Source organism: Camelus ferus, chromosome 16 (assembly GCF_009834535.1).
Source record: "Camelus ferus isolate YT-003-E chromosome 16, BCGSAC_Cfer_1.0, whole genome shotgun sequence".
Classification (NCBI taxonomy): domain Eukaryota; kingdom Metazoa; phylum Chordata; class Mammalia; order Artiodactyla; family Camelidae; genus Camelus; species Camelus ferus.
The window spans coordinates 2431236-2456664 of record NC_045711.1 but is presented as its reverse complement, the minus strand read 5'-3'; the positions used below and the strand labels follow the sequence as shown (position 1 = coordinate 2456664).

At 44.2% G+C, this 25429-nt stretch overlaps 1 protein-coding gene across 2 annotated transcripts; it reads left to right on the top strand.

The window, feature by feature from the left end:
* Nucleotides 1-3190: 3190 nt before the first annotated feature.
* Nucleotides 3191-24245, top strand: DUSP14 (dual specificity phosphatase 14). Of its 2 annotated transcripts, none has more exons than XM_032498296.1 (3): nt 3191-3340; nt 21733-21815; nt 22902-24245. In XM_032498296.1, exon 3 carries the CDS (start codon nt 22994-22996, stop codon nt 23588-23590), a length of 597 nt encoding a protein of 198 aa, XP_032354187.1. In that variant the 5' UTR covers nt 3191-3340; nt 21733-21815; nt 22902-22993; the 3' UTR covers nt 23591-24245. The 2 variants fall into 2 exon arrangements, with proteins under 2 accessions (XP_032354187.1, XP_006173651.1); XM_006173589.3 differs by lacking the exon at nt 3191-3340 and adding an exon at nt 4961-5025.
* Nucleotides 24246-25429: the final 1184 nt, after the last annotated feature.

Here is a 25429-nt window from a genome sequence, read left to right as displayed (position 1 = left end):
ATACCAGATAAAGCCTCTCAGAGGGGTGCTAAGATCTGAGGGACACACAGCAGGTGTTAAAACAAGCAGAGGTGCTTTTTTCATGGAGGTTGTTGATGTTGGAACTCTGATCACTGTGCACCACTGACTGCCACAACCCCTGGGTTGGATTAAGGCCAGAAAATGTCAGAGACAGATAGATATTAAATGACCCAGTTATCCTGGACATGTGGTAATATTCCCTTATACAATGCCTAGCTCAAGAAGCTTGAAGTGATGCTTTCTCTCTTGGTAACGTGACATTTCTTTATTAACGGAAAGATATATTATATGAGAATTAAACTCTACAAATAGAAGTTTGAGGTATTTTATAATTAGTATCTAGTTAATCCATATGATAGCCATATAAGGTGCTATCTTACATCTCAAAACAGCACAAGCATTAGGCAAGTTTCTATAATAGATGAGATGTTTTTGGACTTCTGTCCTCTGTTCTTTTACCTTTTCCACGTCTATAGCGTTTCCTCCCAGATACCTGATGTCTACTGTCCCTCTTAAATGTGTGAAAGGATAAAAGCTTAAAGATTTACTTCTCTTTAAGAGGGATTTGCATTTGTATCTATTAATGGTATATACTCTGGAATTACAGGTATCAGCAACCAAGTGTTCCAGAGCCTCTCGACGTGATGGCACCCTAAAATCAAGCTTCTGTAGACTGGGGAGCCCTGATCGCAGCTGTCCCCCAATTCTAATGTGTCAAATCTGTTGCCAATTTGTTAACCAGAGGAAATGATACAAATGGAAGATACAACTATTCTTTGAGGGACCCATAAAGGTCTGATTGCAGTCATCACCCCAAGCAATTACGGAGAATATTTTTGGAAAGGCAGACATCGGAAGCCAAGCAGAGTAGAAGTTTCCACTCTCTACTTACTGTGTCTAATCAGATCAGCTCTTTTTCTCTACAGAAGCTGCTCTGCTCTAAAGCACTGCTTTTTTAGATGTAGTCAGGAGCACCCACACCTTCCCTGGGCATAGACAAGTCATGCATTTTTAGCAGATGGTCTCTAAGATGTTTCTACATCTAAAATAATTGACACCTATAAAGAAACCCATTTATAATGTGCTGTCCAGTAAGGCAGCCACCAGCCGCCTGTGGCTACTTGCATTTAATTGGTTAAAATTAATTAAAATTAAAAATTCAGTTCCTCAGTCACACTCACTATGCTTCAAGTGCTCAAAAGCCACACGAGGCTTGCGGCTACTGTATTAGTGCACACAAGGATCATTTCCAGCCCCCAAAGTTCAATTGGACAGTACTGGTCTCGAAGATAATACCTTTAGACTGCATTTTTTGTTGAGGCATGTATCAGCCCACACTTGAACATTCTGGAAAGGCGTAAAGCCCCTCCCTACCCACAGGCATATATGTACAGTCACTAAATGGTCTTACTGAGTTTAGCACGTCTACTTTCCTTAATCTCTAGATCTTTACACATACATCACACTCCACACAGATTCTATTTTAGCCCTCCTCCCTCCTCTTCCTTGAGGATTTGATCCTTCATGGTAAACTTAGTTCCATAATGCGTGAAGATGCCTGGCTCCTTGTCACTAAGGAGAGCTGTTCTGGAAACCTGCCTTCTGTGTGACAAACAAGCTGGAATCTGAAGAAAGATGTAGCTATCTGTGCTGCTGAGTCATTGAATTGACTGAAGGAAAGACTAGGGGGAGAAACAGAAATGAAAGCAGCATACAATTGTTTCTATTAGAGATTTTGCTATTTTGGCACTGGCATGTCAAAAATAAGCCACTAGACGAATTGATGGTGGAGCAATTTGGTGCTGGGAAGATGCCTTTCCCAGGCAAAATTTGAACTCTTAGTTGTGTTATCCTGAAACAGATTCTGCGTTCTCTCGCAGAAAGATTTCTTTTGCCTAATTTTAAAGCTTTGATTCTCTCTTTATGAAGGGAAAAATAAACAAATCTCTTCATTCTAGGCCTTTTTAGCGCACCTAAAATTATCACCAAAATGGCTTTGATGCTGTATTTTCGTCTGGGAAGCAGACAGAACTTTTAGATATTCCTGCACCCACGGGATGACTTGGACTCCGGCTGGAGATCAGAAAGAGCATCGAGAAAGCCTCCAAGCTTGTGGTTGAAGATGCAGGTTGGGGGGTGGGGGTAGGGGATGTAAATCCAAAGCGCGGTTTTCACTTCCCTCACCAGCTTCTTCCCCCAAACCTATGATTACTCGCGTTCAGCACTTCTGATGCCAGCGATTTACAACGGTGAGGAGCTCGGGCTGGTGAGTAAAGGGCTGGGCGTGGAGTCAGAACTCGGGTGTCTGACTCACTGCGGAGCCTAGAAGTTGTTTATGCCTCCCCTCACCTGCCAGGGCAAGGTTGTGCTGGAAAAAAAAAAGTCCCTTTTCCATCTACTCATGTTATAGACGGGCAAACCTACATTAAAAAAGACCCTTAGAGTGACAAAGTAAATAAAACCCTCCACGAATCCTTGCGTTCAGCATGGGCTCCTGAGACCCGACAGCTCTGCCCCCGAGGCACGGGGTGCGAACCTGGGGTTTTGAGACTCAGCCCGCACCTGTGGTTTGTGGTGGTGGGTCGGCGGTCTCGGGGCAGGCAGAAGATGGCCATCTCTGCAGTCACTTCTGAGTCTCAGACAACACAGCCTCTCACAGTCGTTAGAAACTGCCCATACGTGCCCAAGCGAAGTTCATCTAACAGTTGCTATGAGATTTATTTTCCCTTCACTCTTTGGTCCCACCTCCCGGGCTCTCCCTTGCAGGATAGAAGGTGCGGGTGGGGGAAGAGGCGGTGATTAGTCACCAACTGCAGCCTTCACACCTTTTCTATTTGTATTGTTTTCTTGCCTTTAACCCTCTCATCTCCAGAAAGTACTCCAGTTCACCATCCCCAACTTGTAGGTAGACGCTGAACTGGGGAAGAGCGGGGTCGTACGTTGTGACACCGATGAGGACACAGCAGGGGCCCGCTGAGCAGAGGTCTGCCCGGGGCAGCGAGGGTCTGGGAAGCAGCGAGGCGCGCTCGGGACGCCGGGCTCGGCGGCGGAGTCCGCAGTGCGCACGCGCGCCGCCCGCTGCTCCGCGCGTCCCCGGCCGGCTTCCTCCCGCGGCGCGCCTCTCGCGCCTAGGCCCCGCCCCCGCCCCGAGCGCGGCCCCCCGCCCCTCGGGAGAGGGCGGCGGGGCGCAGGGAGCGTGCGCGCGGCCCGCCCCGGGCGCGGGCGGAGGGGAAAAGGAGGGGCGCGCGCGGCGGCCAGCCCGCAGAAGCCGGGAGCCGCGCAGGAGGACGGAGCACCAGCCGGGAGTCGGCGCGAGCAGGTACGCGGCCCGCGGGTGCGGGCGGGGAGCGGTGCGCGGCCCGGACTTGCCGCCGACGGGGCTCGGGGGCACCGGCCGGACTGGGCGGTCGGGGCCCCGGGCGACCCTGGTTTCTGGAAAGTTTGTGCTGGCGTCCCCTACCTGCTCCCGGCGATTCTCGCATTCTCCTGGCGGCGGGGAGGGGAGAGGCCCGGCGCCCTCCGCAACGCCCGCTCCTCATCGCCCGCCCCCGCCTTGCGGGCGCTCGGCGCGTTTCCCCCCCCCCCCCCAGGCTTCCCCTCTGAGGCGACGCTGGGGCCCGGGTACCGGCCCTCTGGCTCCTTCGCGAGCATCCCCCTCTGTTCCCCTCCCCCTCCCTGACCCCTCTGCTCTTAGTTCAACCGTGGCCTCCCTGCCTCCTCACCCCGCCGTCAGCATTCGCCCGCTTCGAGCCACTGGAGCGTCGGCGGGTTTTTTGCATCTTCCAAAGGTTTCTGATGCACTGATAGAGGCAACTTGACTTTCAGCAATGCCAAGTATTCAACTTGAGTATTTCTCTACGGTGGTGCATTGGTGTACACAGTGCTACCATGTCTTGTTATTTCTCCTAAGTACCCTTGCTCCAAAGCGAAGTTGAGTTGTTTGTGTGCGAGAGGAGTTGCATGCTGTATGTGCCTTAAGTGGATTGTATAACTATGTTTAAGTGGATGTTGCCAATGGTACCAGTCAGTGTTATGGTAACTGAGCATCCCAGAGGCAAGGGAAGGAGGAGTGACTTACAAATACAGTTCTACTGTGTAGGGATTTTTTTTTTTTTTTTTTTTTTTTTTTGGTATCTTGTGCTTTTCATCCAGCAAGACCTCAGGGCATCTAGTATGTGTTGACTAGCTGTTCATTGTAGTTTTATGAGAAAGGTAAGTAGAGAGCATTATCGTCCCATTTTACAGATGTAAAAACGGAGGCAAGAGTCGAGTTCCGATTCTTTATTCACTTTAAAGGACTATGGACCAGAGTTCCTGGAATTCCTAGTCCATGAGGCCTTTCAGAAGTGTCATGCAACATTGGAACATCCGCCCTGAGATTGTACAGATGAGTTTAAAAGTTAGGCTGGGGCCGTCAGCATGCTTGGGACTCAGGTGTGTCACAGAGTTAAGTGATACTGGACAAGTCACAGCTGCTCTCTGCGTGTTTCCTGCTCTTTAAAATGAGGGGAACAAAGGTGCTGTATTCTTTTCAAAGTTGTGTGTGTGTGTGTGTGTGTGTGAGAAAGCTCCACATCCCTGAGCTGCATTTGGCGATTGTTACTTCTTGTGAGCTCAGAAAGGCTCCCATTCTTGGGTTCCCTTTAGAAATGCGGGGGAGGAGGCGCCCCCCCGGAACGAAGAATAACCGCTTCTTCTTCACCAGAGACACCTAATTCACGTCAGGGGCGGGCTGAGGTAGGGACCCTGACCTGGGTGGGGGAGAGGGCTTCCTGGTGGAGGTAGGAAGGAGCCTGCACAGGCGGCTTGACACATGGGCCCTATTCCTGCCTCCAGCTCTGACTCATCTTCTGACGCTTGGGGGAGGAGAGGTAGATGCTTGATATTTTTGGCTTTCCCCCATAAAACGGGAGACGGTTTTTCATTCCAAGGCTTTTTAACGTCAGTGCCCAGCGTGTCTATGCTGAGTTCTCAGCTGAAGTGTCTCATGTTGGTTGAATGCAGGTATGATTTCTGTATTATTCTTTAATAGAATGGGATAAATGTATATTCTTAACATAAAAAACTGCCTAGGTGTGTAAGTCCAGGAAATCCTTTAAAACTTTAGCATTTTTAAACGTTGGTCCTCAGGGAGGGATCTTTGATAGATTCCTTTGCAATTGGGATTTTAAGGCAAAGTGGATTAAAACGACTTTTTCCCAATACAACAATAATTAATCATTCTCTGTTTAAAAGATTAAAACTTTACAGATAAGATTAAAGCCTTCTTTTGAACATCTGTCCTGGAAATAACTGCTGTGTTCATCTTTATTGGCTTATGTATATTCTTCTAGACTTTTCTAAGCATTTTCATAAATGTTTGCACAAAGTGATTTTTTATTTGAAATAATTACAAAATTAGCCGACCCTGTTTATAGAGATTTGGTTTCTGTCTAGAACAAGTAGTTCAAGCAGGCATTTTAAATACTGCTCGTTGTAAAGTTTTATTAACCCTGATAGCATGGTAGTATTTCTGAGGACAATGGGCAGAGGACCTCTTCTTAACTTCAAAGCAGTTAAATCATTAAGATCCTAGGCATTACTCTTGGTTGCAAATGAAAACTTTCCGACTTAAAAAAAAAAAAAAGCCACCTCGTGTATTCATCTTTTCTTTGCTTATGAGGAGGCACAGAAGAGAGTGGAAGGCAGGGGGAGTTGCTAAAGCAACGGAGCCTGGGTGTAAACTTACAGAGGGAACGGTGAAGATGGTAGCTTTAGTTATTTATGACAGCCTCGCTGGGGTGAAGGCAGAGGAAGGGACATGTTAATATGGGCACAGTTCAAATCAGTAATTTCATAAGATAGGTGAGTTAAAACAAAATTCACACCAGGAGTTTATGGTTTTATGTGTTAGACGTTTGTTGAGAGTTTTGCTACGCCAGAGGTTCGGTGCTGGATACTAGGGGAGAAGGCAGATAAGGCCCCTGACTTCATGGAGCTGACAGGCCGGTAGTAGACGGTCGGAGGGGGAGTGTTCTCTCCCTGATTGGCCAGAATTGTAATGGGTCTGAATTCCTGGAAGCCAACGTTGTATTTATTCAACGTTTTTTTTTAAATCATGAATTATAACACACAGAAAAGGGCATAAGACATAAATGGTTAACTTAATGAATTATTTTAAAGAAAACACAACTGTAACCATCTTGGAGGGTTCCTCCTAATCTTTCCCAGTGACCACCTCTCTTCTCACCCTAGAGGTAGCCAAGCCAGTAACTGGCCTCATTTTTGTGGAAATCATTTCCTTTCTTTTCTGCAGTTTTTTATCTCCTAAATAATAATCTTTGAACAATACAGTTTCATTTTGCCTGTTTTTCACCTTTATGAAAATGGAATCAAAGTAGGTATTCTTGTAAATCCCTTTTGGGGGGGGTCAACATCATGTATATGTATGTATGTATATGTATATATACGCACATACAGTTTTTTGGTGTAAATTCTTGAAGCATTATGGATTTTAAGATTCATCCATGTTGTTACCTGTGACTGTAATTAGTTCATTTTTGTTTGCAAATTCCACAGGTTATCTTTCATTCACTGTTGACGGACATCTGGGGTGTTTCTGGCCTGGTTAGTTGTGAGTAATGCTGGTCATAGCTGTGTGTAATCCTCAGCTTTCCTAGCTGATGCCTGTTTTCCAAAGTGGTTGTACCAATTTACATTCTTCCAGTGGTGTCAGCCTTGAATTTATCATCCACTGTACTTGCTGTCTAACCACAATATGTTTGGATATTTCTTGAATGAATGAGTACATGTCACCTGGGTGGGTTGACCCCTGGCCCTCCATGTACCAGTATATTTATGGATACTTATGTGTAATTGTATGGTTTGGACTAGCATACCACTTATAGCCAGAGATGGTTTTCCATTCTGTGTGACTGACAAATACCCAATAGAATCCTTCCATTTAAAAAATTTAACAGAGGTATCATTTTAAAGACATTTAAATATGCAAAGTGAAGTATTAAAAATTAAATTGTCTAGTACCTCGAAGTCTTTCAAAGGTTTTGGAAGTCTTACCTCTTGGGCCACCAGATGCCTTGATGTGGTGATTTGCATCGTGCCCAGCCCTAAACGTGCAGGTCAGCGGTGCTGGCTTTAGTGTGTGATGTGTGTGGCAGCCCAGGCCAGTCCTTGTGGAAGTACCCTCTGAGGACCGGTGCTCACATGCTCGTGCGCACGTGCAGATCCCCGAGAGGCACCGAGCACAGGAGTTCCTTGGCAGTTTCAAAGGAACCACAGCTTCTTCGCTAGGGAATAAATGCCTCTTTTATAATCTTTGAAATGTACTTTCCTCCAGGTCTTTGTGTTCGACAGTAGAGGTAGTTTAGAACCTGGTTTGATAGAGAGTTCCTGCTTTCTGAGTAGACAGTTGCCAGGTTGACTTTAATTGCCTGTGTTTGGCGTTGCCAGCTGGATTTAAAGCTAGGGGGGTGTGTGGGTGTGTGAGAGGGAGGGAGAAAGATAGAGAAGGAGGGAGAGAGAGAGGACAGGGAGAGATGGGGAGGCCACATCAGGACTGTTACTAAATTATTAAGTTCAGGTTTTTGTTGAGCATTTCCTGTGCCTCGTGTTATCTGCTAACAGTCTGTTTCTGTCCTCAGAGCAGAGTTACAATTCTGTAGGTTTAGAAAAAACCCTTAAGTAGATCTTTCTTAGTTGGAGGGCTGATGGGAGAACAGGAGCCCAAAGAATGTGAGATCTCTAGTTCCTTTCTATTTTTTCTGTAAGGCATCTTGGAAGATGGCTAAATTGCTCTGTTTCTTTACAAATCATGAATACTTTTAAACTTATATATTAAAGATGTCTTTTCAGATTCTCAAAGATAATCATAATTATAAAAACTGCTTATATATAAATAAGTTTTCAAGAAAAGATACCTATAACAGGAGGATGAGAAGTAGTGTTAGAGCCTCTTAATCTGAGTGATGGGGTGAGAAATCCTATCTGGATTTTTGATACCCCTTCCTGCTGGGAGTAATTTACGGAGGAGCTTTGTTTTTCACCTGTTGCAGGGAAGAGGGGGAGCCGGGTGCCGGGGTCGCAACCATGCCCTGTCGCAGGTGGCCCACAGCCCTCCCAGCTCACGTCACCACTCCCCATTCTTGCTGCTACGCTGACAGTTTGGTCCGCTTCCCCTCTGCCATCTGGAGGTCTCAGTGCACAAAAAGACCCTTTTGAAATTCATATGCAACTGCTGGGCTTACTGGCGCCTTGTCCCAGAATAGTTTCAGCACCAGCGAATTGTGGCGGGTCTTTTTGACTCCTTAGTCTTTGAGTTTGTGGATCTACAGGAGAAAACTTTAACAAGAGCAGGTGGCATCTGACGACGAGTAAACAGTGATGTGACAGACAGAGCACCACCGGAGCCTCCTAACCAGCAGCCTGGTGGTTCTCGTGAAGGATTCTCATGCCAGGTCCTTAGCACCACTTGGGAAAATATTCCTTTGCCCTGCTATGATGGCTTTATGACATAATTTCAGCCAGAGGTTGGCAAATACTTTTCTTTAAAGGATCAGGCAGTAAATATTTTAGGCATGTGGGCCATTCAGTTTCTGTTGCAACTATTTAACTTGCCTTTTTGTAGCATGAAAACAGCCATAGTTAATACGTAACAAATGAGTGTGGCTGTGCTCCAGTAAAATTTCATTCACGAACACTGAAATTCTAATCTCTTACAATTTTTATGTGCCATGAAATACCATTCTTCTTTTGAATTCTTTTTTAACCATTTAAAAACATATAAACCTCATGGGCTGTACAAAAACAAGTGGCCGGCCAGACAAGGTCTGCCTGCCCTAGTTCGTGGGCCCTGTTTTAAACTAGAGTGAGGTTCAGAGGCCATTGCGTTCCCTTTTAGTGTGTGAATGGTAATTTGTAGTATAATCTACAAGGAACTATGCAGATTGTCTTTTTGTATAAGACTCTTTCTTCAGGAGAGAGTTAAAGCCGAGGGATAACTTCAGGATCCTCTGCTCTTTGACTCCTGTTTAGCTAAAAACTTGATTCCCCCCCCCCCACCCTTTGCTACAGGGAGGCTCAGATATACTGAGGTGCCCTCATCATCAGGTTCCCTCCAACCGGCTAATGCAAGAGACTTAACTGGTTATCTTCTGCTCAGAAATGCGAATAGATAATTATAGTTGCCTTTGGTTTATAAAGAAAAATGGGAAATTAATTCATCAGTACTTTATAAATGAAGTTAACTTGGTATAACATTACCAAAAACGTGAAAGTAGGCCAGGGTATGATAAAGAAATCCTTGTAAGGAGAAGGTTGAGGCTCACTGCTTGAGCTTTAAGAATGTTGATATGTCCGGTGAGACATCAGAGGGTTAGATGATCCGAGAGCCGCTCGATCAGCTATTCACCATTGAGAGCTTAGTCCTGTGAACTTCATTCTAATTTATAAATTCATTTTTGTCTTCCTTAAAGTAATAATGAACTTCTTAGGACTGAGATCTTATTTATGAAAGGACCTGAGAAATCGTGGTCCTGCTTCTCAGAGGGCAGTAGTGACTTTGGCAATTTTGAGACAAATTTATACCTACCTTGGGTTTAATTGCTGACGTGTGATTTTTTTTTTTAAAGTACTCCATCTAGATGTTCTGACCTATACCAATCAAAGTTCATCGGTTAACCAGGAATCTATGATCCATATTTAATTTTTACCACTTACTCTTTGAAGGTTGAGAAGTATCATTTATGTAGGCTGTGGCACAAATTCCAGTTATCACCAAACAAGCTTACGTGTGATTGTGGGATTTTGCAGGCATTTCCTTGGTTCAGATTATCAGATTTTTCCCACCCAAAGACCATCTCATACTTAGCAGCTTAGGATTTTTTAGATGAATATCCATTTGATAGATAAAGCACATCCAATTGACCTTAATTTCTTTCTCTTCGTACATTTTCTTTTCTTTCTCAATGGAATGCACATTTTAGTAGCCTTTAGATCAGTTGATCTGTTTTGGTTAGATCGTATGACTGACCAACAAACCGACAACTCATGGAGAAGGGGTTCTGGTCCCTGTGGGGTTACTCATTTTCTGTGTGGAGTCTGGGAAAGCCTCTTAACCTCCATTTACTCTGATTCCTCATCTGGGAACTCTGACAGTGGAATGATACTGATCCGTGAGAGGCTGAGCATGCCCGTGCGGCTTAAACAAAACTGGCACTTGAGTTTGCTTCAGCAAGTCCGGTGGGACCGACTAAGGCGGATTAATGAGAGCTGTGCCTCTCACACTGTAATGTGTCTTCAGATCACCTGTGGTCTTGTTAAACTGTGGAATCTGATTCTGTGGGTCTGGGGTGGGGCCTGAGATTCTGCATTTCTCTCAAGCTCCAGGTGGACGCTGCTGGGCCTTGGACCACACTTTGTGAGGTGTGAGGGGCTGCGGAAAAGGACCCGTGTTCTCCACTTGGAATCTCAGGGCAAGAATGGCAGTATGTTTTAAATGGACTGGGGAGAGGGCATGACAGTGTAATCCATGAGGCACCTCCCCGAGCGACAGAGTACTCAGTTTTTCAGCCCCACTGGTTTACTTTGCCTTGACCCTGTGCCTTCTTTGCATTGCTGCAGCACCTACTGTTTGCACTCCTTGTTGGATTCATTACATGTTAGTTTATCTTTTATTGTTATTCAGTTGTTTTATGTGTACCTTGTGTCATTTCTTCAAGATGGTAAAAACCCTAGCACGGGGTTATGTCTTAACATTACTGCTGCTGCCTGGCGCACCATTCCAAACGCAGTGGTGTAGAAACAGCCGTTTTTATTTTGCTCACAGATTCCTGTCGGTCAGGAATTTGGACCTTATGTAGTAGGGACAACCTGTCTTTGCTCGTGTCTGGGGGTGACTTAATGGCTGGGAGCTAGAGTCACTGGAGTGTCTTTACTTACATATTTAGTGAGTGATCCTGACTATCAACTAGGACCTCTGCTGGGGGGCTAGCTGAGACACCCACGTATTTCGCCCACGTATGGTAACTCTGTCCGGCGGCTTTGGGCTTCCTCACAGCACGGCAGCTGCATTCTAAGAGCATGTGTCAAAGAATAAGGCAGAAGTGTGTGACGTGTTTATGATCTTGCCTCGGAAGCATCATTTCTACTGCATGCTTTTGGTTGACTTGGTCACATCATAAGAAGGTCATGGGTTGTGGTCATTTCTGGCAAGTACATTCTGCCACAGTCCCCAGCCACACTCAGAATAGTGTTGAACATGTGGCATCAACTCAGTAAATACTGTTGTGTAAATGAGTGACAAGTAATTTAAACACCCAGGTGGATGAGGACCAAACTAAAAAACTCAATTCCAGATGTGAAGAGTTTGCCCCCTGGTACCCAAATAAATACACACCTTCACCTTTTAGATGGATAGTTACTTATAGTCTCTTCTGTCTACTCTGCTTATGTTTCCAACATGAGAATCTATGAATTTATCATACGGCACTAGAAGTCTGTGCGTCTGTGTGACTGGTGGCATCCTTTTCTCCTGCTCTCATCCGGTGGACTGCCCTTGCCCTCCTTTGGTATATTCTCCAGTCAGCAGCTGACTAGTGTCTTAAAATTATCAGCCTTTGCTTCTCTCCCTTAACAGGCTGGGGTCCACGCGAGGACACTGAGAGCCAGCCAGGTACACAGGTGGCTGCTCTACAGCTGCATGTCACGCTGGGGGAGGATCTGACCAAGCTAGAGGGTGATTCTCAGTCTAGCTTTATATGTGTTATGTGTATTTATCCTTTTCCCAGCATCACATCAGTTAATTTATATGGTGGGAAAAGCAAAAGCAAACCCTCCTTCAAATGTAAGATGCTGAGATATTTCAGTCAAATTACTAAAGCTCTCCGGATAACTGAGAATAATTGAGTATCTTTTATTTCATTTTACTTTAATATGAATGTATTCAACTTTTGTTTGAATTTTAATCTTAATGTTGTAACAGAAAGGTTTTTTTTTTTTTTCCTTAACAAAAGATTGCCACACTGTGGTTTTTATCTGTAAGAGCATTTTAACTTTTTCCCCCAATGGAACATATTTCTGATTTAATAGTGAAATGTAATGACAAAAGTAGTATTTATTTATGACAGTGCAGGCTAAAATGCTTCTATTTTATTTTTTTTTTTGGCTTTTAAAAATCATTTTTCAGTTTTATTAGGTAAAATTGATACAATTTGACTGCACATATACAATATATTGCATGTACATATATACAATATACTGCACATATTTTTAAAAAATTTACCTATATGTACTGTTCATTGTTTCTAAGAACAGTTTCGAGCTTTAGCTTTTTAAACTCACATAGTTATCAAAGGAATAAGGCCAACCACAAAATAAGAATTAACAGAATGCAGTAATCCAGTCAAAGGACAGTCAAATGTGCTTATACATATAAATGCTTCTATTTTAAGAAGAGTGATTTTAAGGGTTTTTTTTTTCCTTTTGAAACTAGATAAACATTTACTTTAAAGGAGGAAGAAAATGTGATTACATAGGCTTTTCCTGTATTTTTTGAAAAAAGTATATAGGCTTTCAGTATATACTGTGGACCTCTGAGATCCCTACAGCTAAAAATATTTTGGATCACTTTACACAGTCATCTCTACACCATTTTTCTGCTTATTCAACATGAGAAGAAAAAGCAGTAGATAGAATTTCAGTTCTTTCACTCCTCATTCTAGTGGGGTTTTTTTGGTCATGATTTTAAACAAAAAGTAGCTTCCATGGCCGTGGGATGGATGCTCTGAATAGAATGTGACTCCGGGTGTGGACGCTGGTGCCCACATCCCAGGAGCTCTGCAGTGCAGGCAGCGGGCAGTTGCTCATAGCTTATGCGCTATTCAGATCACAGGCCCACTGAGCAGACACTAATTCTGCATTTTATTTAGTACTTAGCACTTTGATGTTCGTTATTCAAAGAGACCAGCGTCATATCTGACATTTCTTATAATTTGTAACCCCCCCCCCCAAAAAAAAACCCCATGTCTCTGGGGTTGGTTTAGGACAGCTCCTTTTTGTCTTTCATCCCCATCCCCCTGGCTAGAAAAGCATTTTTCCCTCCAAGAAGTAAATGCGGCTGCCAGAGCAAGCTGGGAGGGCTGAGTTGAACACCATGGACAGCGACGTGGCCACTCCCTGGCAGTCTCCCTGGTCATCCTTGGCCCAGAGACCAGCGCACTGCAGTGGGAGTGGTGCTGTCACTCAGAGAGCACCTTGCAATCTTTGATCCCTCAAACATGTTCAATCTTTTACTCTCCTAATAGAGAGTCTGTCTTCCTGGACACATTGACTAAGTTGATTTGGACACAGCTGTGGTGTAATATCCATGTTTTCTTTTATTCATTATGATCAGAATCTGCTAGTCTTCAGAACTGGAGCCCACTAGGGCTTCTTGCTGTGCTTACCCTGGGGTGCTCCTTGCTGAGGTCCCTCTGCTGTTGGGAGGGCTTTCTGTGTGCTGAAAGGTGCACCAGTCTGTGGCAGCATTTCCCTCTTCTGGGCAATAGGAGAAACGAGAGCAGCTCAGCCCGTCTGCGCCCAGTGTTTTCTGCACGAAGCATTTCAGCACGTGCTGTTCAGGCTGACCTAAGACCCCTCTCATGCCCTGAAGGCGCCGGCTGGTGGGGTGGGAGTGCTGTAGGTCAGGTACTGAGACCGCAGCCGCCATCCACAGTCACAGAGGAACGGCGTGTGGGCTTGAGTGAGGAGCTCAGACATCTGGATCTTTTCCTGGTCCTGTTACTTATCATCTCCAAGTTTAAATCATCTCACCCTTTCTGAAGCTTGTATTTTCCAATCTGTAAAAGGGGTGCGGGGTGTTTGTCAGAGGAGCATCTGTGTATCTGTGCCCTCGGAGTGCTCTCTGGCAGAAGTTGTTTTTCTCAACCTTGGACTCAGCTTCAGCATTTTAAGCAGGTCTGTTGGCACGAGACTGGCTAGCAGCAGCAGGGAGGGAGCATCGTGTCTGTCTCACTTGGATCTGCCCTGAGGACTCACAATCTGTTTTGTTTTCCCTGCAGCACCAAGTACCCTATCACTGCCCAACAAATGAGTTAACTGGATAAGCTTGGCTTCCGCTCTCCCGTTACTTAGCTGTGGCCCTTGATGAAGACCCTTCTGCTGGAAAGGCCAGTGCGCCATGGGACACCAGTCTCAGGAGGGGAAGTGGCTTCCCAAACAGAATGATTATTTGGGAGACCACAAGACCGAGTCCCTTTTAATTAGTGACTAGATAACCTGGTTGGAAGTTTGACTTGTATCTTCCACACTGAGGATGGAGTTATCACCAGCAGTTCAAAAACTAATTTTGTGTGTTTATTACCGCAGTGACTTTGCTTTTAAAACTATTAGGGTTCTGCCAGAGAAAGACTTGGAAGTGGGACGAGACTGCGCTCTGCTGCAGGACGGGGTGTTCTCACAGAGTTCTGCCCGTTTCTGCGTACATCTGACACTCACATCCGTGCGCCCTTAAGCGACTACTTCCTTGTTCCTCTTCGTGATGTGATTTCACCTGCATACGTCTCTGTGTACCCCTGTATCATTAGATGTGGGCCCCAGAAGAGGGTGTGTAGCCTTGGGTGTGAGGCAGCTCCCTTCGGGCAGGGGCAGCTTCTGGGGACAGACTTGAGCTCTGTCAGCACCAGCCCTCTGAGTGCCTTAGTCTTGAAGGGGAATCTGGTGGCCCAGCACAGCATCCACCTCTGCAGTGGTTCTCAGCGTGTGTCCTCTAACCGGCACATCTGCATCACCTGGGAAATAAGTGACAGCTCTCGAGTCCCTGCTTCAGAACTGCTGAATCAGAGCCTCAGGCGGGGCGGGGCGGGGGCGGGAGGGGGGCGCTCAGCACCCTGCGTTTTAACAAGCCCTCGCGGTGACTCTGACGCACGCGCAAGTGTTAGAACCACTGCACTGTAAAGCTGTAATTGTTTTTTCACTGAGATACAATTGACACAGAACATTGTATCAGCTTCAGGTGTACAGCGTAAGGCTTTGATATTTGTGTATATTGCAAAATGATCACTAGTAAGTCTAGTTAACATCTTTCACCATACATGGTTTAAAAAATTTTTTTTTCTTGTGATGTGAACTTTTAAGATTACTCTCTTAGCAGCTTTCAATTATGCAATACAGTATTGTTAACTGTAGTCGCCATTGCTGTACATGAGGTCCCTGTGCCTTATTTTATAAATGGAAGTTTGTATCTTGCAACCCCCTTCACCCATTACCCATTTAGCCATTACCTCTGACAACCGGCAGTCTGCATCTGTGAGCTTTCTTTTTTAAAGATTCCACACATAACTGACACTATATAGTGTGTCTTTCTCTGACTTACTTCACTTAGCATAGTGCCCTCAAGATCCATCCATGTTGCTGTAAGTGGCAAGATTTCCTTCTTTTTTATGGCTGATTAATATTCTGTTGTGTATACATATATCACATTTTCTTTATCTATTCATCCTTCCGTGGACAGGTCGTTTCCATGGCAGTGAACAAGGGCTTGCATATATCTTTGAGTTAATGTTTTTGTTTTCATTGGATAGATACCCAGAAGTGGAATTGCTAGATTGTGTGGTAATTCTAATTTTTTGAGGAGCCTCTGTACTGTTTCCCATAGTGGTTGCACCAATTTACATTCCCACTGACAGTGCACAAGGGATCCCTTTTCTCCACATCCTTGCCAACGCCTGTTATTTCTTGTCTTTTGGTAATAGCTAGCTTTCTGACAGGTGTGAGGTGGTATCTCATTGTGGGTTTTAAAAAAACTTTTTTTTTTTTTTTTGGCTAACTTTTTTTGGGGGAGGGAGGTAATTAGGTTCATTTATTTATTTTTAATGGAGCTACTGGGGATTGAACCCAGGACCTCGTGCGTGTTAAGCACATGTGCTACCACTGAGCTCTACCCTCCCCTTCTCACCGTGGCTTTGATTTGCATTTGCCTGATGATTAGTGCTGTGGAACACCTTTTCATGTGCCACTTAGCCACCTGTATGTCTTTGGGAAAATGTCTATTTGGATCCTCTGCCCATTTTAAATATGAGATTTTTTTTTGCTGTCAAATTGTATGAGCTGTTTATATATTTTTGGCTGTCTACCCCTTATTGGTTGTATCATTTGCAAATGATTTTTTCTCATTCCGTAGGCTTTGTTTAGTTTCCTTGGCTGTGCAAAAAGCTTTTTAGTTTCATGTAGTCCTACTTGTCTATTTTTGTCTTTGTGGCTTTTGCTTTTGGTGTCAAAGCCAAAAAATCATCACCAGGACCAATGTCAAGGAGCTTACTTCCTGTTTTCTTCTAGGACTTTTATGGTTTCAGGTCTTACATTTAAGTCTTTAATCCACTTTAATTTCTGTGTCTCGTGTAAGACAGTGGTCCAGTTTATTCTGTTGCTTGTGGCTGTTCAGTTTTCCCAACACATTTATTGAAGAAACTGTCCTTTCCCCACTGTAAATATTCTTGGTTCCTTTTTTGTAAGTGAATTGATCATATATGCATGGGTTTACTTCTGGGCTCTTTATTCGGTTTCATTGATCCATGTGTCTTTTTGCTGCTGTCACACTATTTTGATTACTGGAGCTTTGTAATACAGTTTGAAATGAGAGGGTGTGATGCCTCCCAGCCTTGTTCTTCTTTCTCAAGTTGCTTTGACTATTCGGGGGCTTCTGCGGTTCCATACAGATGTTTCTGTGAAAAATGCCATTGGAAATTTGATAGGGATTGCATCAGATCTGCAGATTGCTTCGGATATGGGCATTTTAACGTTAACTCTTCCAATTCGGGAGCACAGGATATATCTATTTATTTGTATCTTCTTCAATTTCTTTCATAAATGTCTTTCACCTCCTTGGTTAAATTTATTCCTAAGTATTTTATTCTTCTTGATGCAATTGTAAATGGGATTGTTTCCTTAATTTCTCCTTCTGATAGTTCACTATGAGTCTATAGACATGCAGCAGATTTCTGTTTATTGATTCTGTATATTAATATCATGCCATCTGCAGATAGTGATAGTTTTACTTTTCTGATTTGAATGTCTTTTATTTATTTATTTATTTTTTGCTTAGTTGCTCTGGCTAGGAATTCCAATGCCATGTTGAATTAGAAGTGGCAGGAGTGGGCATCCTGTCTCTTTCCTGATCTTAGAGGAAAAGCTTTGAGCTTTTTACCACTGAGTTTGATGTTAGCTGTGGACTTGTCATTGTCACACATGGCCTTTATTTTGTTGAGGTATGTTTCCTCTATACCCAAGTTTATTAAGAGTTTTTATCATAAATGGATGTTGCATTTTGTCAGATGCTTTTTCTGCACCTATTGAGATGATCCCGTGATTTTTATCCTACCTTTTGTTAATGTGGTGGATCACACTGATTTCCATCCCTGGAATAAATCCCACCAGGTCATGGTGTATGATCCTTTTAATGTATTGTTGAATTTGGGTTTGCTAATATTTTGTTGAGGATTTTCATAGTATGTTTATCAGAGATATTGGCCTGTACTTTTCTTTTCCTGTGGTGTCCTTGCCTGGTTTTGGTATTAACATAATGCTGGCCTTGTAAGATGAGTTTAGAAGCGTTTCCTCCTCTTCTATATTTTGGAAGAGTTTAGGGCTTGATATGTATTCTTTAAATGTCTGGTAGAATTCGCCAGCAAAGCTGTCTGTGTCTGTACTTTTGTTTGGGAGGTTTTTGATTATGGATTCAATTCTCTTACTAGTTACTGGTCTGTTCAGATTTTCTGTTTCTTCATGATTCAGCCTTGGGAGGTTGTAAGCGTTAGGAGTTTATCCATTTCTTGTAGGTTGTCCAGTTTGCTGGTTAACAATTATAAATGGTAGTTTCATATGATCCTCTGTATTTGTGGTAGTAGTTGTAAACTTCTGTCACTTCTGATTTTAGTTGAGTCCTTTTTTTTTGTTTTCTTGGTGAGTCTAGCTAAGGGTTTTCCAATTTTACCTTTTCAAACCAGCTCTTAGTTTCATTGATCTTTTCTATTGTCTTTTTAGTCTCTATTTTATTTATTTCCATTCTGATCTTTGTTATTTTCTTCCTTCAGCTAACTTGGGGCTTCATCTGTCCTTTTTTTAGTTCCTTGAAGTGTTAAGTTAGGTTCTTTGAGATCTTTCTGGTTTCTCAACGTATTTATTGTTAAAAACTTCCCTCTTAGAACTGGTTTTGCTGCATCCCGTAAGTTTTGCTTTGCTGTATTTCCATTTTTATTTGCCTTTGGTATTTTTAAGGTTATCTTTTGTTTTCTTTTATGACTTGTTGGTTGTTCAGTGTTGTTTAGTCTCCAGTTATTTGTGAATTTTCCAGTTTTATTCCTGTGATGATTTTTAGCTTCATACCATGAGGGTTGGAAAAGATGTTTGATACGCTTTCAGTCTCAAAGACTTGTTTCGTGGCCTAATACGTGGTCTGTCCTGGAGACTGTTCCACGTGCACTCAAGAAGAATGTGTACTCTGTTGCTTTTTGATTGTGTGTTCCATGCCTTATCTGTTAAGTCTGTCTGGTCTAACATGTAGTTTAAAGCGGATGTGTCCTTATTGATACTCTGTCTGGACGATCTACGTTGATGAAAGTAGGGGTATTAAAGTCCTCTACTGTTGCACTGTTTCTTCCTTTAGGTCTGTTAATACTGCTTTATATATCGACATGTCCCATGTTGGGTGCGCAAGTATTTAGGAACGTTACCTGCTCTTCCTGGGTTGACCCTCCACTTTATCATTATGTAATGTCCTTCTTTGTTTCTTATTATAGTCTTCATACTAGCTTTATGAGTGATTAAGCTATACCACCTTTATATTATTCCAAATTTTACTATATTACATCTGCTAGTGAGATTTATACTTCCATATGTTTTCCTGTTACTAAGTAGCAGCCTTTCTTTTCGGTTTAAAGAAGTTGCCTTAATTCCTGTAAGGCCGGTTTAGCTTTTGCTTGTCTGGAAAACTCTGCCTAATTCTGAATGACAGCTTTGCTGAGTTTTCTTGTCTGCAAGAGTTTTTTTTTCAGCACCTTGAAATTACCATGCCACTCCCTTCTAACCTGCAAAAAGTTTCCTGCTGACAGTCTCATGGGAGTTCCCTTGTACGTAACTAGTTGTTTTTCTCTTGCTGCTTTAAAAATTCTCTCCTCTTTTCACTTTTAACAATTTAATTATAATGTGTCTCACTGTGGGTCAAGAGACCCATACCTCTGGCGTGTGTTTCACTTGGCGCTCTCTTGAGCTTCCTGGATCTGGATGTCTGTTTCCTTCCCTGTATTAGGAAAGTTTTCAGCCCCTTTCTCTCTGTGTTCTTCTGGGACCCCTATAATGCAAATGTTGATCTGTTTGATGTTGGCCCGTAAGTCTCTTAAGTAATATTCACTTTTTTTTATTCTTCATTGTTTTTGTTGCTCCAGTTGTTTTGAGTTGCACTGCCCTGTGTTCGAGTTCACTGATCCTTTCTACCGTGTCATCCAGTCTGCTGGTGAACCCCTCCAGCATATTTTTCAGTTACTGTATCCTTCAGCTCTGTGACCTCTTTGTGGTACTTTTTTATATTTTCTGTCTTTTTATTGAAGTTCCCACTGTACTCATCCATTCTTTTCCTAGGTTAAGTGAGCGTCCTTATGACCATTATTTTGAACCCTTAATCAGGTAAATCACTTCTCTCCATTTCATTAAGGACTTTTTCTGAGGTTTTATCTTGTTCCTTAATTTGGCACATCTTCCTCTACTTCATTTTCCTTCACTCTGCATTGGTTTCTTTGCATTAGATAAAACAGCCGCCTCTCCCAGTATTAAAGGAGGGACCTTGTATAGGGGGTGAACCTTACCATTCACCCCTGCTGTAATCCTGATTGTCTCTCAAAACCCTTGTGATTGTTCAAGCAGCCTGTTTCATTTGTAGTGGTTCTCAGTAGTTGCAGGTGGGCCCAGACCTGTCAGTATTCTCTAGGAAAGGATGTCAGTCAGCAGCTTTTAAAGTATGCAGATACAGTCTTGTGTGACAGCCAGCATTAAGTCCCACTGTCCACAGAGCCAGGTGACCTAGAGGTGTCCCTTGGGCAGCAGTCTTAAAAATCTGGGTGCCCTGTGAGTATAACCAGTTCCTCTCCAGGAGACAGCAGAGACTTGGAGTAAGGCAAAGGGCGAGCATGCAGACGGCTCCACGGGCCTCTGGATGTGTGCCAAAGCAGAAACCTGCCCCCTAGCGTGTCCCGAAGCTCCAGGACAAGCAAGTAGCCTTTTTCATGGAGACTCTGAGGGTGTTTCAGTTGACTGGCTGTGTAGTGCCCCGGGTTTGGTAGCCAGCCAAGAACCGTGTTTGCCCCCAGAGCCAGACAGTCAAGAGATGTCCCCTGAGTGGCAGCCAGAAAAACCAGGGCACCAGCCTTACACAGCCGCTCCTCTCTGCGAAATACTGGTGCTCTGGAACACAGCAGAGAAAGAGCTCAAAGATAGTACCTGCCCTCAGGTTGTAAGCTGTAATAATTTATTTTTAAAGCTTTAAAAAAAAAAACTATATTAAAATGTTAAATACATACATGTCAAATGACCCAGTCCTTCCATTCCTAGGTATTTAACCAAGAGAAAGGAAGGCATACGTATGTCTGCACAAATAGCTGTACATGAATGTTTTACATCAGCATTACCTGTAATAGCCTGAAATTAGAAACAACCTGATTTTCATCAGTAGGTGAATAAAGTTCTATCTGCACAATGGAATGCTACTCAGCAATAAAAAGGAATAACCTGATGACATACACAACTTCGTGGATGAATGTGGAAATAATTATGCTGAGTGAGCCAGACCGAAGAACTATATTATATGATTCCATTGTATAAAAGTTTAGAAAATGTCAACTACAGTGACAGAAAGCAGATGAGTGGTTGCTTGGGAACGGGGCTAGCGGCGAGGGAGGGGTGAGTTACCAGGGAGCATGAGGACATTTTAGGGAGTGGTGGATGTTTATTGATTTGAGTTCATGGTGTCTTGCGTGTACATGTATGTCAGAACTCATCAGGCTGTACATCAGACTGTGTGTTAGCCATGTCTCAACAGAGCTGTAAAAAAAATGACAATTTAAGTATGATGGTTTCTGGGGGAAGGCAGAGGGACAAACATGGGAGGAACCCATTTTTAATGATGCTGATTTGTTACATAAATGAGAAACAGAGAGGCCAACATGGAAAACAGAATGAAAGAGCTTCAAATTGCTCTCCTCAGCACCAGTGCCTGCTGCCGTCGGCATCCGGGGCTGCAGCAGCCCCGGCAGCCCTGCCCTGCATGAAGCTGGCTCCCCGCGCCCCTGCGGTGCCCGGCGCGCTGCGCGCAGCCTGCACGCTGCTGGGCTGCCAGCTTGGGTGTCATGTCCTGCAGGCCCCGTGAGCAAGGCCTTACATTTCATCAACGTGTTGTAGTCTCTGAATCTCCTCCTGTCAAAAATTCATCTTTTATGAATGGCCAAAACAGCACTTAATATTTTGACACCGTGGGTTATGTGTCATTAATGCTGAGCTAAGAGTTGGATTGATATGACTGGTGCATTCTTTAAATGCACGTGGAGATATATTTAGCATGCTTTCCACTTCCTAGATTTATTCCAGTCAAACCCAATTTAGTAGTAAAAACCCAGGAGCAATTCTTTTGAACTTCCTAATTGGCCACATTCTTGCCTCCTTGCCTTTCTGCAGATCTGATTTGTATCTACTGTGATCAGCACTCAGTTACGACCTTCCAGACCCAGGACCCCCGAGGAACCAGGCTCCGCACACAAGTGAGTAGCCCCAGCACCACCTCTGCCTGTGGAGCTGGGGGGGGGGGTGTTGTCCTCGGGCTGGAGTCGCTTCAGGCGTCCCTGCAGCACCTGGGCGGGGAAGGGCACACTTCGCTGAGGGCACAGGCTGCAAAGTAGTGTGGTTTTGCAGGAAACTAATAATTTCCTTTTGTCTTGTTACTGATGGACTATATAGACGTTATATAGTATTGAATGTCTTTTATAATAAACACTGGTTAAATGAAATTAATTCCAACACACATCTTAAGCCAGTGGGGTTCATTTTGGAGCTTAGAGCTGGCTGAGGAAGACACAGTTTCCCAGGCTCAGGTCAGCTGAAATGCTCATTAACATAGACAAATGAGTTTTTGAGAAAATGGCCTTCAGATTGCCTGGGATTATTTCCATGAAAATGCCATAGCACAAGTTACCCGAAACTAGCTGGATTTCCAGTGTTCAGATGTCACAGATAGGACAGGAGTTGGCTACTTTTAAATAATAAAGGGCCAAGGCGACCATGTGCCCTGGCTTTTCTGTAACGGGTCCAGTATGGTAACCGTCCACAAAGGCTGCTCTCTGGGTATGTTACCTAGAGCAGTATTTTTATACTTTTCAAGATTTCTGTGTGTAGAATTTGGTTTAGGAGAATGTGGCCCTCGTAGCTGTGGAGGAAGCATGAGGTGTACGAAAGAACACGGCTATGGGAGGGACAAGAAGTTCTGATTTCTTCCTCATCACCAAGGAGCACCACTCCCTTCGGGGAGAGCGACACCCTGCGAGACTGCTGTTCAGGGACTAGCTGGGCTTGTTTCTGTCTGTAACTTTTCCTGAAGCAGGATGACTGTTTCCACTTAGTGCCTTTTTTTTTTTTAAATAATCACCAGTGCACTGAGTTTTACATATTGGCATCTTAAGGCTACTTTTCCTGTCAATGGACAGAAAATGATTTGTCTACCTCCCTGAAAACACACTCTACTGCAGAAAATAACCACTGCCTGTCCTTTTACCCTCCCTGCCCCGCACACGGCAGGCAGCTGCAGTCAGTCAGTGGCATTTAAGGTCCTGACAGATACCTGTGTTTTGCAGGAAGGCGGCTGTAACTTCCGATTCCTTGGTGGAGGAAAACAAAACACTCTGGTCTTGCTTCCCATGATGCAAGTGTGACTGCTGGCGTCTTCATGAGCTCCAGAGGCCACAGCACGCTGCCACGGACTCTCATGGCCCCTCGGATGGTTTCTGAGGGAGACATAGGAGGCATTGCTCAAATCACCTCCTCTCTCTTCCTGGGCAGAGGCAGTGTCGCCTCTAACCGGCACCTCCTCCAGGCTCGCGGCATCACCTGCATTGTTAATGCTACCATTGAGATCCCCAACTTCAACTGGCCCCAGTTTGAATATGTTAAAGTGCCTCTGGCTGACATGCCTCATGCCCCCATTGGACTCTACTTTGACACTGTGGCCGACAAGATCCACAGCGTGAGCAGGAAACACGGGGCCACCTTGGTGCACTGTGCCGCAGGGGTGAGCCGCTCGGCCACCCTCTGCATCGCGTACCTGATGAAGTTCCACAGCGTGTGCCTGCTGGAGGCGTACCACTGGGTAAAAGCCCGGAGGCCCGTCATCCGGCCCAACGTGGGCTTCTGGAGGCAGCTGATAGACTACGAGCGCCAGCTCTTCGGGAAGTCGACAGTGAAAATGGTACAGACGCCTTACGGCATAGTTCCAGACGTTTATGAGAAAGAGTCCCGACACCTGATGCCTTACTGGGGGATTTAAGCCACCAAAGCCCGCCTCGGCGGCCCCTCGAGCAGGACCAGCATCCGCTACACACCGTCTGCTCCCCTCTTCACCTTTCTTTCCAAATGGTTGACTTTTGGTTCTCCCTGAGGTGTTTTTTACACTGGGTGTTCAAGTTTATTTTAAAAGCTAGGGAGGGAGGGGTGGAACATAAGGGAAACGCTTACATTGCTAGTAACATTTTTAAAACTAACATTTTGGAATAGTGTTTATGAAAATCTTTAACTGGCTTTTAATCATTTTTAACAATTTGAACAGTTTAATAAACTGTTTAGTTCTGCTCTATTCTCAATCCCATGCCTTTTGGCATCACGGCAGGAGCCGGAGGAGCTCAGTGCAAAAATCACTTTGGGCCCTGATTAACCCTTTAGACACAAGCTTTGCCCATGGCTGCCGACCAGACATGCTTAGGGAAGACTGATACCAGCGCCAGTCCCCACTGGGGCAGCTCTCCTCTTTCCTTCCCCTCTATTAATATTTAGTGACTCTGTAAGTAAGTTTAAAAAAAAAAACAAGCCTTTATTATTTAGCTGTCAAGTAATTATAATGAAATCTGCTGCAAACACCCTCTTGGAATCAATGTGCCCCAGGACTACATTAGCATTATTTTTAATAAATATATCTGCTTAACATACTGGAATTTTTACTGTTGAGAATTTCAGGGTGTGTGTGTGTGTGTGTTGATGAGGGAAGAAAGATGCTCTCCAGTAACTCAAAATGTGGCTCCTGTGACAACTGTTAACACTCCTGAAAACAGACACCCCGGCCGCATCACGTCAGCGTTCCACAGCACATGTTAATAACATCACACCCAAAGCTGGAACAGTGGGGAAGCACACAGTGTACACGCTAAGGGGCTGTTTTCAGTTGTCTCCTGGTAACTGGGATGCACAAAAGCAGTGAGTCCTCTAGCAAAGAAACTGGTTTTCAACAAAAGGTGTGCCCTTTGCTTGACAACTGACGTACTTAGAAATGCCCCAGACCAAACCGCAAAACAAAAGATAGGCAGATAACAATGGCTTCCTTTGTTGAAACTTGGAAACATCACTGCTCCTAACAAATCTGACAACGCGACGCATCAGGGACTCGACGGAAGCTCCTGCTGGCTCCTCTTTTCCCGTGCTCCTGGGAAAGCATGGGCGTTCCCAGCTTGCCCCCTACTTTTATAGGAGGGCCACGTGTCCTAGCATGGCTTTGTTTACTTCACTTGCCAGGTAGCTTGCTTATCCGTGGAATAATTTCCTAGTTTTGGGGCCCGATTTGGCAAGAAGTTCCACATACAATGCCAGCAGCTGCCTATTTACATAAATTATATTTTCCAGATTTTACCTAGTCTGTGGCAGTGGTTTCCCTCTAAATTTTACCTTTCCTCATTTTACACAATTTGCTCATTTTTATAAACATGCACATTATTGTCGAAAGAAGAAAATTAAAATGGAATTAATAGTTTCTATGGGAAATCAGATCAATCCAAAAAAGCCTCATCAGCACATGATCAAAAATCAGTTTTTCTATGGCTTCTATAGTAAGAAGTTAACGCAAGTCTGGTCATCTCTGGCTACATGTAAAAGTCACCACTGCACTACAGTGAGAAGACACCTGATAACAGCTGTTCATGGTAATTAAGAAATTGTTCCTGCAGAACTGGCAGACACCACTACTGGACGTAACTAAGAGCCTTCTTAGCACTTGGGAAGCCTAATACCTCTCTAATCTAAATGTCAGAGTCTGTTAGCAGGTCACAGAGGAAGGCGTGTGACCTCGAAGGTGTTCGGGGAATTTTTGTAGTGATCCCCAGCACAGAACAGGCATTTCAGA

What these genes read in the sequence shown, in the direction of transcription:
- DUSP14 (XM_032498296.1), top strand. Translation starts at nt 22,994, where the DNA reads ATGAGCTCCAGAGGCCACAGCACGCTGCCACGGACTCTCATGGCCCCT.